This window comes from Harmonia axyridis, chromosome 3, assembly GCF_914767665.1.
Source record: "Harmonia axyridis chromosome 3, icHarAxyr1.1, whole genome shotgun sequence".
In the NCBI taxonomy this organism is placed as follows: domain Eukaryota; kingdom Metazoa; phylum Arthropoda; class Insecta; order Coleoptera; family Coccinellidae; genus Harmonia; species Harmonia axyridis.
In genome coordinates this window covers 4,107,056-4,126,860 of record NC_059503.1, presented here as the reverse complement: position 1 = coordinate 4,126,860, position 19,805 = coordinate 4,107,056, and the positions used below count along the sequence as shown (strand labels likewise).

The window sequence follows — 19,805 nt, the reverse complement described above, 5'->3', positions numbered from 1 at the left end:
AGAGGCAATAATCCTCAAACTCCCATAAGCACTTTAAAATGCACTGCACGTCTTGGCAATTGAAACTGCGGATCAAAGTAGTTGGGGAACTAAAATATATTGTGTGTCTTTCAAATAGTTGAAATCTGTGAATCGATATCCTAACGAAAAAATTTCCTGCAAGTATCTTCTATGTATACTCTTCCTTTATGAAACTTATTTTCGGTAGATGGACCTTGTAGTACTTCTGCCATCTATGATAATCGCTTGATACCATCCGTATTGATTTTCAAGGTAACCACCAGAATTCTTTCATAACAACTGGCGCCATCTCTTTGAAAAACTCAAACTTGATTTATAGAAATCTATATTTTATGTTCTTAGTTCCATATAAAAAGGATAGGTGGATAAAATGGAAAAACTGATGGGAAAAGATTTCGTTTTTACAACAACAAATAGTATCTAATTATTATTTTTATGTGATATTGAAGAAAAGTCTGAAAAATCACTGATTTTATATATTCATTTCAGAACATTTTTTACATAAAATCCTGACAGAATCAAGAAGTTTGAAGTTCGTCCAGTTGAAAAAGTATGACTGCATAAGTTGTGATAGCACCAATAGCACTATATAATAAGCCACCATCAAACTGCAAACACTTCTTTATTTCCAAAATCGATGGTTCATGAAGTCGCTCCAGCAAAAAAAATTTGACCTGAAAAATTATTATCGATCTTAAATAATTTTCTTTATACCTATTCAAATAAACTGCTGTACAAGAGAGTGAATAATGAAATGGATTTTTCCCAATCATACATTCCACGAATCTAGATATTCAGTCAAAGAAGTTTTATACTTTATTATGGAGCAGCTTATTTTCTTTAATGAGGTATAAAGAGCACAAATAGAACATTTCATTCAACAAACCTGCTTTCTATCTTTATCAGACATCTTGGTAATAGAGGATTTCAGGAAATCCATCATTTGGTTTATCTAAAAAATAAATTGCTTAAATACCTCAATAAGTAGATATTAGTAATGTTTTTTTTTCTATGCGAATTGGTCATGGAAAATTGAATGAAAAGGATATGGTGCTGCAACCGTAGCCTTGGCAGCCATTTGAAAGAAAAAATTTTTATTGAAGAACCCCTAAGAATTTTCCCATATTAGAATTTTAACTTAGAATTTTCTGCGTTCGTTTCCTTAGTTTAATTAATGGTGCATACCTCTTTTCACATCAGAACTCTCTCAATTATAGAAAATGCCGCTCAGAAAAATTCCAAGAATTATGAATTTTTCCAATTTCCTTCTTCCTTATTTTTCCTTGCTTCAAACTTACCGCAAACGAATGAAGACTGCATCCTAGGATTATTTTACAGACTCTTAGGCTTGATAAGAAAGCCCAATAATACTTCAAATCACCATCTCTATTTGTTCCTTTTAATATTGTTACCTTTACATTTAGACTTATATATGTCAGAATCATAAAATAATGGAAGATAACGATAATAATGACATTCGAAAAGTTCTCGAAGATCTTCCTTCCAGATGAGCAAATATCCTTACAAGAATCTATATAATACGATATGCTGTCATCGAAATGACTCGAATTTCGAAAATTTTCATGGAACTTGCAAGCATAAACAGCTAGAGTTATCAAGGAACCACTGAACTCTGTTATAGTAAGATTGAATATAATGTCAGAGTACATAAACAAAATGGTCTGTAGTGTCATCGATAAGTCGAATTTGAGAGCGAAGAAGAAGAAGACAATGATAATCTTCCATAACATTATGATTTCCTCTAATAAATATTCGATCAAGATACACCTTCTCATTTTTAGAAAAATCTTATCTGCTCTCAAATCAAACCTGCTTAAGATTGTGTTGCCACTGTTGATGCCTGAATCGAAAAAGATCAAAACGCTACAAACAACAAGATTCAGGAGATTGATTGCATAATGACAATATCGTTCCATCACTCTCAGATGTAAAGAATCCAATTTAGGTAGCACTATTATATACAAGTAGAATTGAAGAAATGTGAGAAACAATTTCCATAAGAGTATAAAGAACCATGAAATTTTATACGATTTCGCTAAGGTAAAGTCAAAAATTGCTATTTTCTTGATCCATAAAATGTATTTCAAGACGTATTCGTAACTTAGTATTTCTTCATTATGGGACGACATTCTAACGTAATGAACAATCAACTAGATAGATTGCCTCTAGTATATGAAATGACAATATTGTGGCTACCTACTCCTCTAAGTAATTAAAGCAATATATGAAAATTTTAGAATGTTACGTCAATTAAATTAGTTCCATTGACCATTCTACACCAATATACAGGTTAGTCCAGATTTTACTTTTTTCATGAAGAAAGTTCATATAAACATATAGGTATCCTAACAAGCATCATTTTCGAAATACAGGGTGTAAATGTTGGAGTTTAAACAAATATCAGTATTTTACTTATGACTCTAGTATAATCACATTCATTGTTTGAATATTTAGGAATTGAAGTGTAGATAATGTAATGTAATTCAAATGACATTCTATTGAAACATTTGTCAGACACTTAAAAAATATTCACAAAATTTTTTATTGTTGTTACGTTGTTGCAGCGTGTATCGTTCCATTTTAGGAAATGGTGTCAAATGTCAAAATATGATAACAGCTCAGATAAAAGGAGGATGGATGCTGGAAAACCCTGAGCTTACCTATACTGTATATAATTTCCTTTAAATTGCCTACCTAATTGTTTAATTTTCCTTCTACTTCTCACTTACCGCTAATGAAAACATGCTGCATCCCAGAATTATTTTACAAATTCTCAAGATCGATAAGACAGCCCAATAATACTTGACATCGCCATCTTTGGTTTCCTCGACCAACGCTATTTTTACAGATAGAATGATATATATCACCACCAGAAAATAAAGAAATAATAATAAAATAATCACATTCGAAAAGGTCTCGAATATCTTCTTGCCAGATGAACAAATTTCCTTACAAGACTCTATATAATAGGAGCTGTTGTTATCAAGTTCACGTTTATTTCGAAAATTCTCGTGAAATTTTCGTGCAAAAATGGCCAGTGTTATCAAAGAACAACTGAACTCCGTTGCAGTGAGATTATATAAAATATCCGCATACATGAAGAAAATCGTTTGAGCTGTCATCGCTACGTTCATTTCAAAATCAAGGATAACTTCGGCTATTTTCCAGTACAGTATGAACTCTTCTATTAAATATTCAATGATGATGCATCTTCTCATTATTAGAAAAATTGTATCTTTTCCTCTCAGATTATACCTGCTCAATATTGCATTCCCACTTTTCATGTAGGAGCTCGAACTGCAGAATATAAAAACGCAACAAACAAAAAGATTGAGGACATGTATGGCATAAGAAATGTACTTCTCCATCGTCCTCGAATGCACATTCTCCATTGCAGGTATTATTAAACTGAATAGGTAGAATTGGATGGACGTAAGGAATAATTTCGATAACATTATAAAATACCATAGTGTCTTATACGACTTGGCTAAGGTAAAGTCGAAAATTGCTATTTTCTTGATCCATAAAATATATTTCAAGACGTATTCGTAACTTAGCGGTTGTTTCTTATGTCTAGACATTGTAAACACAACAGCTCATGTGAATAATCAACTGAATCGATTGCATTAGAAAATTAAATAATATAAGTATTACCTATAATACCCATTAATCTAAATGATGAAGGCCAAAACATCCATTCAATTATTGTATATTCCATTATTTTTAAAGCTAATCAACTACTACATTGGCATTCTAATTATTCTGTCATGTGCCTTTTATTTCTTAATGTGGACTTCCAAAGTTTGATAATGAATTGAGGCGTACTAAAAATGGAACGATACACACTTCAACAACGCATTGAAAATGTTGAAATTCACTACAAGGAAAATTTGGTATTCCGCAAACGACATTAGACTGTATTTTTCATGAAAACTCAGGTCTTGAAGCTTTTAAATTTCAGTTAACACAAGAACTCAAGAAGTTAGAATATATTGATATTTGCAAAATTCATTTCTAACTAGACGGAGTTACTTTGACACAAAAACAACGAAACAATCGCACAAAACAACTTGAAAAGAAAAGATTAGATCTAGACAAATTGATCATTCAAATTTTCTGCATTTGTTAAGTTACTCTTGTTTCCCTAAATGAACTTATAATTATAGAAGTGGCTGCTCTGAATACTCCCAACAACAAAATTTATGTTTCTTTGACTGAAATACCTTTCTAATTGTTTAATTTTCCCTTTTGCTTCTCACTTACCGCTAATGAAAACATGCTGCATCCTATAATTATTTTACAAACTCTCAGGATTGATAAGAGAGCCCAATAATACTTAACACTGCCATCTTTGGTTACCTCGAACAACGATAATTTCAAAGACAGAATTATATATGTCACCATCAAAAAATAAAGGAATAATAATAAAATAATCACATTCGAAAAGGACTCGAATATCTTCTTGCCAGATGAACAAATTTCTTTACAAGATTCTATATAATAGGAGCTGTTGTTATCAAGTTCACGTGTATTTCGAAAATTCTCGTGGAATTTGAGTGCAAAAATGGCTAGAGTGATCAAAGAACAACTGAACTCTGTTGCAGTGAGATTTACTATAATGTCCCCATACATGAAGAAAATCGTTTGAGCGGTCATCGCTACGTTCATTTGAACATTAAGGATAATCCTGAATATTTTCCAATATAGTATGAACTCCTCTATTAAATATTCAATGAGGATGCATCTTCTTATTCTTAGAAAAATTGTATCTTTTCGTTTCAGATTATACCTGCTCAATATTGCATTCCCACTTTTCATATAGGACTCTGAATTGAAGAATATCAAAACGCAACAAACGAAAAGATTCAGAACATGTATGGCATAATAAATGTATTTCTCCAACGCCTTCAAATGCATATCATCCATTACAGGAAGAATTAAAATGAATAGGTAAAATTGGATGGACGTAAGGAATAATTTCCATAACATTATAAAATACCACAGTGTCTTATACGACTTCGCTAAGGTAAAGTCGAAAATTGCTATTTTCTTAATCCAAAAAATATATTTTAAGACGTATTCGTAACTCAGCGGTTCTTTCTTGTGTCTAGACATTGTAAACACAACAGCTCATGTGAATAATCAACTGAATCGATTGCATAAGAGAATTAAATAACATAAGTATTACCTATAATACCCATTAATCTAAATGATGAAGGCAAAAACATCCATTCAATTATTGTATATTCCATTATTTTTAACTCTTATTGACCAATACATTGGAATTCTGATTATTCTGTCATATGCAATGTATTTTTCAATGTGGACTTCCAACGTTTGATAATGAATTGAGGCGTATTAAAAATGGAACGATACCCGCTTCAACAACGCATTGAAATTTTTAAAATTCACCACAAGATGGTGAAAATTTGGCAGTTAAAGTTCGAAAAACTAAAGCACTTTTGGGTCGTCATGAAGCACATTCTTGGCCGGCAAAAACTGAATTTTCTGCATTTGTTTCGTTATTCTTGTTTGCCTTAATGAATTTATAATTATAGAAGTGGCTGCTCTGAATACTCCCAACAACAAAATTTATGTTTCTTTAACTGAAATACCTATCTAATTGTTTAATTTTCTTTTTGCTTTTCACTTACCGCTGATGAAAACATGCTGCATCCTATAATTATTTTACAGACTCTCAGGATCGATAAGACAGTCCATAAATACTTAACATTTCCATCTTTTGTTTCCTCGAACAACGATAATTTCAAAGACAGAATCATATATGTCACCACCAAAAAATAAAGGAATAATAATAAAATAATCACATTCGAAAAGGTCTCTAATATCTTCTTGCCAGATGAACAAATTTCCTTACAAGATTCTATATAATAGGAACTGTTGTTATCAAGTTCACGTGTATTTCGAAAATTCTCATGGAATTTGGATGCAAAAATGGCTATAGTGATCAAAGAACAACTGAACTCCGTTGCAGTGAGATTAATTATAATGTCCCCATACATGAAGAAAATGGTTTGAGTGGCCATCGCTACGTTCATTTGAACATTAAGGATAACCCCGAATATTTGCCAGTACAGTATGAACTCCTCTATTACATATTCGATGATTATGCATGTTCTTATTCTTAGAAAAATTGTATCTTTTCCTTTCAGATTATACCTGCTCAATATTGCATTCCCACTTTTCATATAGGACTCTGAATTGAAGAATATCAAAACGCAACATACAAAAAGATTCAGAAGATGTATGGCATAATAAATGTATTTCTCCATCGTCTTCAAATGCATATCATCCATTGCAGGTAGAATTAAAATGAATAGGTAAAATTGGATGGACGTAAGGAATAATTTCCATAACATTATAAAATACCACAGTGTCTTATACGACTTCGCTAAGGTAAAGTCGAAAATTGCTATTTTCTTAATCCATAAAATATATTTTAAGACGTATTCGTAACTTAGCGGTTCTTTCTTTTGTCTAGGCATTGTAAATACAACAGCCCATGTGAATAATCGACTGAATCGATTGCATTAGAAAATTAAAAAACATAAGTATTACCTAAAATACCCATTAATCTAAATGATGAAGGCCAAAACATCCATTCAATTATTGTATATTCCATTATTTTTTACGCTAATTAACCACTACATTGGAATTCTAATTATTCTGTCATGTACCTTGTATTTTTTCTATGTGGACTTCCGAAGTTTGATAATGAATTGAGGCGTACTAAAAAAGGAACAATACACACTTCAACAACGGATTGAAAATGTTAAAATTCACTACAAAATGGTGAAAATTTTGCAGTAAAAGTTAGCAAAACTAAAGCACTTCTGGGTCGTTGTGAAGCACCTTCTCTGCCGGAAAAATTGATCATTTGAATTTTCTGCATTTGTTTCGTTATTCTTGTTTGCCTTGATGAATTTATAATTATAGAAGTGGCTGCTCTGAATACTCCCAACAAAAAAATTTATGTTTCTTTAACTGAAATACCTATCTAATTGTTTAATTTTCCTTTTGCTTTTCACTTACCGCTAATGAAAACATGCTGCATCCTATAATTATTTTACAAACTCTCAGGATCGATAAGAGAGCCCAATAATACTTAACACTGCCATCTTTGGTTTCCTCGAACAACGATAATTTCAAAGACAGAATCATATATGTCACCATCAAAAAATAAAGGAATAATAATAAAATAATCACATTCGAAAAGGTCTCGAATAACTTCTTGCCAGATGAACAAATTTCCTTACAAGATTCTATATAATAGGAACTGTTGTTATCAAGTTCACGTGTATTTCGAAAATTCTCGTGGAATTCGAGTGCAAAAATGGCTAGAGTTATCAAAGAACAACTGAACTCCGTTGCAGTGAGATTTACTATAATGTCCCCATACATGAAGAAAATCGTTTGAGCGATTATCGCTACGTTTATTTGAACATTAGGGATAAACCCGAATATTTTCCAGTACAGTATGAACTCCTCTATGAAATATTCAATGATGATGCATCTTCTCATTATCAGAAAAATTGTATCTTTTCCTTTCAGATTATACCTGCTCAATATTGCATTACCACTTTTCATATAGGAGTCTGAATTGAAGAATATCAAAACGCAACATACAAAAAGATTCAGAAGATGTATGGCATAATAAATGTATTTCTCCATCGTCTTCAAATGCATATCATCCATTGCAGGTAGAATTAAAATGAATAGGTAGAATTGGATGGATGTAAGGAATAATTTCCATAACATTATAAAATACCATAGTGTCTTGTACGACTTGGCTAAGGTAAAGTCGAAAATTGAAATTTTCTTGATCCATAAAATATATTTTAAGACGTATTCGTAACTAAGTGGTTCTTTCTTATGTCTAGGCATTGTAAACACAACAGCCCATGTGAATAGTCAACTGAATCGATTGCATTAGAAAATTAAATGACATAAGTATTATCTCTAATACCCATTAATCTAAATGATGAAGGCCTAAACATCCATTCAATTATTGTATATTCCATTATTTTCAACGCTTATTAACCACTACATAGGCATTCTAATTATTCTTTCATGTGCCTTTTAGTTTTCAATGTAGACTTCGAAAGTTTGATAATGAATTGAGGCGTACTAAAAATGGAACGATACACACTTCAACAAAGCATTGAAAATGTTAAAATTCATTACAAAATGGTGCGGTAAAAATTCGCAAAACTAAAGCCCTTTTGGGTCGACTTGAAGCACCTTCTCGGCAGGGAAAAAATTATCATTTGAATTTTCTGCATTTGTTTCGTTATTCTTGTTTCCCTAAATAAACTTATAATTATAGAAGTGGCTGCTCTGAATACTTATCTGATTGTTTAATATTACTTTTGCTTCTCACTTACCGCTAATGAAAACATGCTGCATCCTATAATTATTTTACAAACTCTCAGGATCGATAAGACAGTCCAATAATACCTAACATTGCCACCTTTGGTTTCCTCGAATAACGATATTTTTAAAGACAGAATCATATGTGTCACCATCAAAAAATAAAGGAATAATAATAAAATAATCACATTCGAATAGGCCTCTAATATCTTCTTGCCAGATGAACAAATTTCCTTACAATATTCTATATAATAGGAACTGTTGTTATCAAGTTCACGGGTATTTCGAAAATTCTCATGGAATTTGAGTGCAAAAATGGCTAGAGTGATCAAAGAACAACTGAACTCCATTGCAGTGAGATTTATTATAATGTCCCCATACATGAAGAAAATCATATGAGCAGTCATCGCTCCGTTCATTTGAAGATTGACCATAACCCCGAATATTTTCCAGTACAATATGAACTCCTCTATTACATATTCGATGATTATGCATCTTCTTATTCTTAGAAAAATTTTATCCTTTCCTCTCAGATTATACCTGCTCAATATTACATTCCCACTTTTCATGTAGGAGTCTGAATTGAAGAATATCAAAACGCAACATACAAAAAGATTCAGAAGATGTATGGCATAGTAAATGTATTTCTCCAACGCCTTCAAATGGATATCATCCAATGAAGGTAGAATTAAAATGAATAGGTAGAATTGGATGGACGTGAGGAATAATTTCGATAACATTATAAAATACCATAGTGTCTTATACGACTTCGCTAAGGTAAAGTCGAAAATTGCTATTTTCTTAATCCATAAAATATATTTCAAGACATATTCGTAACTAAGCGGTTCTTTCTTATGTCTAGGCATTGTAAACACAACAGCCCATGTGAATAATCAACTGAATCGATTGCATTAGAAAATTAAAAAACATAAGTATTACCTATAATACCCATTAATCTAAATGATGAAGGCCAAAATATCCATTTAATTATTGTATATTCCATTATTTTTAACGCTTACCTATTAACCACTACATTGGCATTGTAATTATTCTGTCATGTGCCTTTTATTTCTTAATGTGGACTTCCAAAGTTTGATAATGAATTGAGGCGTACTAAAAATGGAACGATTCATGCTTCAACAACGCATTGAAAATGTTAAAATTCACTTCGAGGGGAATTTGGCTTTCCCCAAACGACATTACACCGTATTTTCCATGAAAACTCAGGTCTTAAGGCTTTTAAAGTTCAGTTAACACAATAACTCAAGAAGTTAGAATATATTGATATTCGTAAAATTCATTTCCAACTAGACGGAGCTACTTTGACACACAAACAACGAAACAATCGCAATTTCACGAAAAAACTCAAAAAGAAAAGATAAAATCTAGACAAATTGATCATTATAATTTTCTGCATTCGTTTCATTATTTTTGTTTCCCTAAATAAACTTATAATTATAAAAGTTGCTGCTCTGAATACTCCCAACAACAAAATTTTTATTTCTTTAACTGAAATACCTATCTAATTGTTTAATTTTCCTTCTGCTTCTTACTTACCGCTAATGAAAACATGCTGCATCCTATAATTATTTTACAAACTCTCAGGATCGATAAGACAGTCCAATAATACCTAACATTGACACCTTTGGTTTCCTCGAACAACGATATTTTCAAACACAGAATCATATATGTCACCATCAAAAAATAAAGGAATATTAATAAAATAATCACATTCGAAAAGGTCTTGAATATCTTCTTGCCAGATGAACAAATTTCCTTACAAGATTCTATATAATAGGAGCTGTTGTTATCAAGTTCACGTGTATTTCGAAAATTCTCATGGAATTTGAGTGCAAAAATGGCTAGAGTGATCAAAGAACAACTGAACTCCGTTGCAGTGAGATTAATTATAATGTCCCCATACATGAAGAAAATCGTATGAGCAGTCATCGCTACGTTCATTTGAACATTAAGCATAACCCCGATAATTTTCCAGTACAGTATGAACTCCTCTATCACATATTCGATGATTATGCATCTTCTTATTCTTAGAAAAATTTTATCCTTTCCTCTCAGATTATACCTGCTCAATATTACATTCCCACTTTTCATATAGGAGTCTGAATTGAAGAATATCAAAACGCAACAAACAAAAAGATTCAGAAAGTGTATGGCATAAAAAATGTATTTCTCCATCGTCTTCATCTGCATATCATCCATTTCAGGTAGAATTGAGATGAATAGGTAGAATTGGATGGACGTAAGGAATAATTTCCATAACATTATAAAATACCATAGTGTCTTATACGACTTCGCTAAGGTAAAGTCGAAAATTGCTATTTTCTTAATCCATAAAATATATTTTAAGACGTATTCGTAACTTAGCGGTTCTTTCTTATGTCTAGACATTGTTAACGCAATAATCCATGTGAACAATCAACTAAATCGATTGTATTAGAAAAATTAAACGACATATTGCCTATAATACCCATTAATATAAATGATGAAGGCAAAAACATCCATTCAATTATTGAATATTCCATTATTTTCAACGCTAATGAACCACTACATTTTAATTATTCACTCATAGGTCTTGAATTTTTTAATGTGAACTTCCAAAGTTAGATAATTAATTTGGGCATTGAAACATTCTCAAATATAAATATAATTGCTAGTTTTGGCTGATCTTTTGTATTACACAAGAAGCATCTTTCTAAGCAATGCTGACAGAGTTCATAATTGAAAAGTAAGCAATGTGAAGACTTGAAAGAGTGTGCGTAGCTCAAGAACAACTGGGAATAATACTGCTGTAGACTTTGTATTGACGAAAACCCAGGATTGTCGATTCCTCGTCGATTTTGAGAATTAGGTAATCACAATTGGCCACCGAGATCCAGTGATTTAACACCTTTAGACTTTTTCCAATGGGGTGTAAGATAAGGACTATACCAATGCTGCACAATCTTCAAGACCTTAAAGATTTAATTCGTGAAGTTTTCGAAGACATACAGCGGTAAATTTAAGAATTGGTCGAGTAAATTTTCTTGAATAGTAAAAGATTTTGCAACCCTAACCGTGCCGGTCATTTGGCTGATATCTTTTTACATCGTTAATGGCATACCTTCTTTTTTACAATAGAATAAACATCAAATACCTACCTACTTCAATGGAACTAAGTTTATTTATTTATTTTCCACTGGAACACAAACCATACTTCTAAAATTAAAAGTTTTAGAAATTTAACTCATCATTTTCACATTCGCTATTGCATAAAATTTGATTCAAACAACTAAATAAATCCAGATATTCAATCGACACAAATATAAATAGGAAAATAAAAATATTCATCGAGATAAAGAAACCGAATGAAATTGACGCAACAAACTTTCATAAAACTTGTATAGCATCAGTTATCATCGCCCAAAAACAAATATTGTCATCTGCTCCACAGGACAGTAATCGAAACATTTCGAAACGTGTCGAAGGTCAGCAGATAAAAATGTATTCAAGGCATAAGCGAGCTTCCTCACAGTAGGTAGTTTCTGTTCTATTTCAAGAAGGCGTAGACCATGTTCGCCTCCAACCGCTTAGCCTGCGCTTTAACCAGAGCTAGTGCCCGTGTTTTCGAAAACCACAGTGTGGGTATCCTTTTATGTAATGTGAGGTTTTGTGTCCCCGACTTCAACGAAATTTCCTTGACTCTAGATTACAGCAGGTACATGGTCGGTGCGATCAAAAGGTATGTCATCACATCAACGATAGTTCTAAAACTGCAAGACGGTTTGTAAACAAAATAGCCGAGCTGCAAAATGACCCCGTTCGTAGTTTCTATTTTAGAACGCCTGCGCTCAAGTTTCTTAATTAAAAACAATGGAGTGATATTTGAAGTTTACGCTGAGGAAAACTAGAAGTGAGAACGTTGCTAAGAGCCAGCATTCTCTCCATCATGACCTGCATTGAGTGGTTCTTTCCAGCTAGAACCACTTGTCATTAATCCCAGTCAAGACTAGTTTCGGAATTGTTTTCGTAAACTATACAGCCGGTCGGAAACTCCCCGTGCAACATAATATAGGTGTTCAGAATGTCTGCACTTTAGTCAAAAGGTAGCCAAAGTTTGAAATGAATTCATTTCGAGTTTTATTTCGTTTTGGTCTATTATTTTCAATCGTAAACCTTCTGGATTGTTCTAAGATAAATGTATGGGAGTCGAAAAAACTGTGAATTTCACATAGAATATCGGTACTCGAGTTAAAAAGGAATCACTGAAAACGTTAAACTATGGTTTATTATTTTCGATGAAAAAAAACCAAAGGAACACGATGGATTCGAACTCCGGTATTTCGAGTCAAAGATCGAACGATAATCCATGAGCCTTGAAACTTTGGGGTTATACAGGGTGTTTCACCATTGACGCGATGCTCTGTCGCGGTTAAGCACAAAATTTTTTAATGCGAATGGTTTTTAACACTTTATCATTAAGCTCCATCAGAGATATATTCCGAAATTGTTCGGGAATACACAGGGTGTGCCAAAATAGTTTAAAGGACCAAATATGTTTTTTTATGGAACACCCTGTTTTTAATTATTTTCAGATTGCATGAAATAAATGAACCAAGATGTTTGAAACCTATCGTTTTTAAATATTTACATTTCTCTTGAATTGGAGGGTGTTTGGAGAATCATAATAAATTTATTTGAATGAGATTTCGAAACTGAATACTAGAAGAACGGAGTTAAGTACTTAATTTTTTATAATTATTGAGAATTTTCCTGGATGTTCAAAATGAGGCAATTCATTTATGACTTTTACAAACCTTAATATTCGGCTTATTTCAAACGGCACACCCTGTATATTATATTTAATAAGGTAGCAAATTTTATTATCTTCGAAATGATAAAATCAAATATAGGGTGTCAAATTTGGAATAAGCCTGATATAAACTTTTGAATAAGTCATCAACGAATCATCTCATTTTGAACACCCAGTAGAATTCTCAATAATTATCGAAAAAATAAATGCTAAACTCCGTTTTTTTAGTATTCAGTTTCGAATAAATTTATTAGGATTCTCCAAATTCATGAAAAATTTTAAAATCTCAAAAACGATAGGTTTCAAGCATCTTCGTTCATTTATTTGATGCAATCTGAAAATTCAATAAAAAGCAGGGTGTTTCATAAAAAAACTTCAAAGTTTTTAGTTTTTTCCAACAAACTTGCACACCATGCAATCTGAAAATTCAATAAAAAAACTATCCCAGAAAAAAATAACATCCTGTATATTAGCAACCCTAATTTTAAATATATATGCCAAATTTCAGTCAAATATCTAGCGTGTGCAGATGCTATGAGGAAAAAAACTTGAAAAAAAAATGTATCTCGAAAACAGAGCATTTTGAGCCCACCTTTTTTCTAATACATATTATCCGAGGTATCTCTCATATTCGTATATACCCCCAATTTAAGGACACCCTGCATATAATCATTTTATACCATTCCGATAGATTCAATTATAACTTACCATCTTGTTTTTCAGTAACTTTCAACTGGGAAGACCCTTTTAATCTAGAATCACAGCTAACCCAAGACGAGAAGATCATCAGAGACTCCTTCAGGTCGTATTGCCAGGAAAAACTACTACCAAGAGTGGTTCAAGCAAACAGACATGAAGGTACACCACCCTCATGCACTTAACAGTTCAAGAACCCGCTAAAACTAATCAATATTTCCTTTGCAGTCTTCGATAAGGATACCCTGAAGGAGTTAGGAGAATTGGGAGCTCTAGGCTGTACAATAAAGGGATATGGCTGTGCAGGTATTTCTAATGTCGCTTACGGGCTTTTGGCCAGAGAAATAGAAGCTGTTGATAGCAGTTACCGATCTTCTCTGAGTGTGCAGTCTTCACTGGTAATGTCTGCTATTGATCAGTTTGGTTCAGAAGAACAGAAACAGAAGTATTTGCCCAGGCTAGGTGAGTAGTAAGGTTGGTGTTTGATATCAATAACTGGAAATAAAGTGTATTTCTTCTAGAGGATATAAATAAACATTTCTCTTGTTTGAACTGAGAGTTCACCTGCAGATTTATCGAATTATCTTCAGTTTTCTCTGAGATTTCTTCGATAACTTTTTCTTTTTGCAAATCTAACATTAGGTCACACTTCGAAGCAACTATTTTCTTATGAATTTCTACAAATTCACTCTATACATACGTTTGTAAAGATGTTTTGACAATGACATTGCCATCTACTCTACAGGAACTAAATGTTACCTTTGATGAGAACATTGGCAGAATATTTTTGAGCGCTTGTTGTCTATCTAAAGGGTGTTTTTTTTAGAGCTATAGAACTTTAAATTGCAATAAAACAACGACGGATAATTCGATTGACATGAATTTTATTCATCCGCAAGATAATTTTGTGGCATTACATTCTGAATATGACTTCTGGCATATGAGCGCCGCCACGGCTGGCTCGGATGTAGTCCAATCTGGACGTCCTATTTTCGATGACTTTTTCCAACATTTATGGCCGTATATCGGCAATAACACGGCGAATGTTGTCTTCGAAATGGTCAAGGGCTTGTGGCTTATCCGCATAGACCAATGACTTTACATAGCCTCACAGAAGTAGTCTAGCGGTGTTAAATCACAAGATCTTGGAGGCCAATTAACAGGTACAAAACGTGAAATTAGGCGGTCACCAAACGTGTCTTTCAATAAATCGATTGTGGCACGAGCTGTGTGACATGTTGCGCCGTCTTGTTGGAACCACAGCTCCTGGACATCATCGTTGTTCAATTCAGGAATGAAAAAGTTAGTAATCATGGCTCTATACCGAACACCATTGACTGTAACGTTCTGGCCATCATCGTTTTTGAAGAAGTACGGACCAATGATTCCACCGGCCCATAAAGCGCACCAAACAGTCAGTTTTTCTGGATGTAACGGTGTTTCGACATACACTTGAGGATTAGCTTCACTCCAAATGCGGCAGTTTTGTTTGTTGATGTAGCCATTCAACCGAAAGTGCGCTTCATCGCTAAACAAAATAAAATGGACGTAGTAGGCGATACGTATTCCGCACAGAAGCATTATTCTCGAAATAAAATTGCACTATTTGCAAGCGTTGTTCAGGCGTGAGTCTATTCATGATGAATTGCCAAACCAAACTGAGAATAAATCACTTGATAGCTGTTAAATCGGTCGCCATCTTGAACAATAATGCCAACTTGAAGTTATATACCTCGAAAAAAAACAACCTTTATTCGTCAAAATGTCTGTAAATATCGAATTTTGAGCCAAGTCTCAAAAGATAAGGTTTGTCTGACTGATGACGAATCTATGCTTAAATTCTATTTACTTTCGAAGGGAATGACCTTGAACCTTGAATAGTAGGTTCGAATTTTGAATGGGCAACGTGGGGTTAGGGGTAAACATGGCAGTCCAAACTTTTTATTTATTTTTTAATAATTTTGAAACTGCAGATTCTATCATCTTAAAATAAGATTGGTTTGGTGCTAAATGTAATTACTAAGGTTCAGAATAATCGACCAACGCTGAAACTACGCAATGTTATGACCGCGCTTTGGTTCTTCAAAAACCCAAGGGCGCTCTTTCGCATTTTTATTCACTCGCATGTATTCTAGACTAAATACGTGTCTAGAATTGAATAAAGAGGTAAAACAACGAACCGCAAATCTAAAAATAGGATCGGTATGGTCTATTAACCCTACATCTCGCGTCTAGTTCATATTGGATGTTGCCCAGGTTGGATTGAAGCTCGATCCACGGCTAAAACGCTATTAGAAGAAATTGGGTTGAGAGAAATCGATACGTCCCTAATTGAAGCTGATGATTATCCAGCCAGAATTTGATGTGGAGCTGATAAGCAAGGAGAACATCGAGGATACGACATTATTAATCCACCTTTGGGATATTTATGTGCTGAATATTCATGCGGAAAAATAACTGCCTTTAGGACTGCAGTTTTACGCGTTTTTTCAATTATTGTTGAATGGTGTTTGTCTTATTTTTACACTGTGTTCTTAAAGTATGGAACAAATTCATTTTTAGCTAAACAGATCATTTTGAGAAATAATCATGAAACACGTCGATTTTTTCATTTTAATTTACCGTATTTTAAAATAATAATAATCTAATATACAGGGTGAATTACTTCCGAGTAATGACGTCACCGTCATTTTTTATTAATGGAAACCCCCATTTTGTCTCAATATTTCGATTACTCTAGCAGAGTTGATTCCAAAAATGTATCACATGTTGATTCCAAATTGGTACAGGGTGGATAAAAATACAATAGTTTAGTGTGTGCTCATGAAGTAACACGTAACATTCTTTATTAGTTAAACTAACAATATTATAAAAAATACTTATTGTCTAGCGGCAATTGGTTTGAATGTAACACCCTGTAGTTTGTTACATTTTTAGATTAATAAAAATGAGCTGTTTCCCACCATGTTTGGTACTTGTGGTCTAGCAGACAGAATATGAAAGAAATTTTTTCGTATTTTTATACATTTTAATTAATCTAAAAATGTAACAAACTACAGGGTGTTATATTCAAACCAATTGCCGCTAGACAATAAGTATTTTTGATAATATTGTTAATTTAACTAATAAAGAATGTTACGCGTTACTTTATGAGCACACACAAAACTATTGTATTTTCGTCCATCCTGTACCAATTGGAAACATCATGTGATACATTTTTGGAATCAGCTCAGCTAGAGTAATCGGAAAATTGAGACAAAATGGGGTTGTTCCATTTAAAAAAATGACTGTGACGTCATTACTCGAAAGTATTTTAGATTATTATTTTAAAATACTTTAAATTAAAATAAAAAATCGACAAGTTTCAGGATTATTTCTTGAAATGTCTGTTTAGCTAAAAATGAATTTGTTCCATACTTTACGGAAACAGTGTATGTATATTTCTCTTTATTGTACAGGATTTTCCAATACAAGTTTTCACACTTCTCTTCCTTCTCCTAAGCTAACCATTTTTCCTTAAAAAAAATAGTCACTTTCAAGATTAATACTCTTACTGAAATGTGTCAATTAGTGCAAAAATTGAAGGAGTAATATGCAATGGGTGTTAAAGATCTCAATATTCAGGGGACTTCCAGAATTCCTCAGCAAAAATATTCATTAATTTTTCGAGTACCTACATTAATTGACAAAATATTTGTGGTGATCTTATCTTATCTATATCCAGACATGGAAAACATTATTTACATCATTTTTGATAGAAATCCGAGGGAAGTATAGGCATGTATAAAATAAAATCATTTCCGTTCCCCTTCATTTCTACATGAATAGTAATTTGAATTAAAAACTCCGATTTACTAGAAATGAAAGGAACCACTCTTGATAATATAATAAATTTAATGAGATTTCTATAATTGGGTTAAAAATTACAGCGTCTTAGGTGTTTGAAGGCTGCTGGAGAAATTGGAAAGCTCTTTTCTGTTTATGATAATCTTCCCTTCTCAAACACCCTGATTTTTCCTACATGTTCGATTGTAGAGATTAAACTATTAGTTCGTGAACATTTTCTGTTTCAAAATATATTAATCTTCAGAAAAATCAAAACATTTCTGTTTCCATTTCGAAAACAGGACACTATGGTTTGTGTCAGCTGTCAATGATCTAACCATTCTAACCTTAAAGGTTTATGTCAGCTGTCAGAATAGGCATACCAATCAAATAAATCTTATAGATTTTTATACGAGCGTAATTTGAAAAAAATGCATTAACATTACTTTTCTCTAGTGTAGAATATTTTATTTGCAGCGAAGGGGCAGATCATAGGTAGCTTTGGCCTAACAGAACCAAACTATGGCAGTGATGCAGGAGGGATGGAAACCAAAGCAGTCTTCGATCAAAAAACAAAAACCTACTTATTATCTGGTAGTAAAACATGGTAAGGATAATCTTTCCCAGAAAACCAATAAGGTCAACCTAAAAGTTTCCAATCTCTAGGATCTCTCACGCGCCAGTGGCGGACGTCTTCGTGGTTTGGGGTAAACTCGATGGCAAAGTGCATGGTTTCATCTTGGACCGTGAAGACCAAACGGAAGACAGTCTGAAAACTCCCAAAATAGAGGGGAAACTATCCTTGAGGATCTCGTCCACTGGAATGATTCTGATGAATAATGCCGTATGTCCTGAAGGAAATTTGTTGCCCAACGTTGTAGGCATGAAGGGTCCATTGAGTTGCCTCACCAACGCCAGGTATGGCATAGCTTGGGGCGTCCTTGGGGCTGCTGAGGCATGTTTGAAAATAGCCAGAGAGTATACTTTGGACAGGAAACAGTTCAATAAGCCTCTAGCTGCTAACCAACTCATGCAGAAGAAGATGGCGGATATGATGACAGAAATCGCTTTAGGACTGCAGGCTTGTCTGCATGTTGGGAGACTCAAGGACAAAAATTTGTGAGTTGATAATTTTCAAATGTATTGAGCCAAAAAACTCATTTTTATCAATTTTTCAACAAAGACTATACGCTCTATTTTGTCACAGACCGCCATTTTAGTTCTCCTGTCAGTGTCATTCAAATTAGTACGTTGTCATTGAAGAAATTGGCTTATTTTGATAAATAAGATTATTTAAGGAACGATTTTACTATTAATTGATAGACAGAAGGAACGAGATTAATGCCAGTTAGTTCGAACTTGAAGTTCAACTAATAAACACGGCTTTTTACAAAATCTGGGGAATGATACAGGATTCAAACTTACTGTTATTAACCTCGTTCCTTCTGTCTATCAATTAATACTGAAATCGTCACTCAAATACCCTTATTTATGAAAATAAGCCAATTCCTTCAACGACACCGTACTAATTTGAATGACAATTTATCTGTTTGGATTCCGAACACTGACAGGAGAACCAAAAATGGCGGTGTGTGACGTCACACTAATAGAGAGTATTGTAGTATCACTCAACATTCAATATCTCGATCCAAACGTAACTCTATGTTCTATGCATAATATATTATGTCGAAAATCGAACTTTTCAAGAGTGTAATTTTTTTATATGTTTTTCCGTTTTCTCAAAAAAATTTGAGTTGAAAGAATTCTATTGGCTTTTTTCCGAATTACGAAATTAGGTAAAACAAAAAGTGATATGAGTACGAATTCAAGCAAACAGACTGAAAACTCTATCTCATTCTCATTTTTCTCAAAATTCACCTCTCTATCTACACTAACATTTTCATGTCAACAAGTTATTCATAATAAAGCGATCACCCATCCAGATACTGGCCACGCTGAACACTGCTCCACTACAAGATCATAGAATTTTAGTAGCTGAATGTTATTTTCGTTAAAGCATTGCTTTAGTTCTAATGTAACC

The 19,805-nt window shown here is 33.1% G+C and overlaps 2 protein-coding genes across 9 annotated transcripts in view; one reads left to right on the top strand and one right to left on the bottom strand.

Annotated features, from left to right (window-relative positions):
• Positions 1–482: 482 nt before the first annotated feature.
• The window catches only part of LOC123676837, a 27,860-nt gene continuing 8,537 nt past the window's right edge, over positions 483–19,805 (bottom strand). The window contains exons 1-3 of one of the 8 annotated variants that reach the window (XR_006747007.1): positions 11,588–11,777; positions 908–973; positions 483–695 (exon numbers count right to left, since the gene is read on the bottom strand). Coding sequence is in view for 6 of the 8 variants with exons in the window: in XM_045613090.1 (XP_045469046.1) it covers positions 540–695; positions 908–973; positions 7,096–7,947 (1,074 nt within the window). In the remaining 2 variants the exon portion in view is untranslated. Of the gene's footprint in view, positions 696–907; positions 974–1,319; positions 4,187–4,305; positions 5,620–5,696; positions 6,727–7,095; positions 8,397–8,447; positions 8,597–11,587; positions 11,778–19,805 lie in introns of those variants that run through there. The other 7 variants (XR_006747006.1, XM_045613091.1, XM_045613090.1 and 4 more) reach the window with 7 other exon arrangements.
• LOC123676835 (glutaryl-CoA dehydrogenase, mitochondrial) overlaps positions 11,914–19,805 on the top strand; it is an 8,241-nt gene continuing 349 nt past the window's right edge. Inside the window, exons 1-6 of the mRNA XM_045613085.1 lie at positions 11,914–12,075; positions 12,146–12,172; positions 13,967–14,101; positions 14,168–14,401; positions 18,242–18,371; positions 18,431–18,883. Coding sequence (XP_045469041.1) covers positions 12,003–12,075; positions 12,146–12,172; positions 13,967–14,101; positions 14,168–14,401; positions 18,242–18,371; positions 18,431–18,883 — 1,052 coding nt within the window. The 5' untranslated portion in view covers positions 11,914–12,002. The remainder of the gene's footprint in view (positions 12,076–12,145; positions 12,173–13,966; positions 14,102–14,167; positions 14,402–18,241; positions 18,372–18,430; positions 18,884–19,805) is intronic.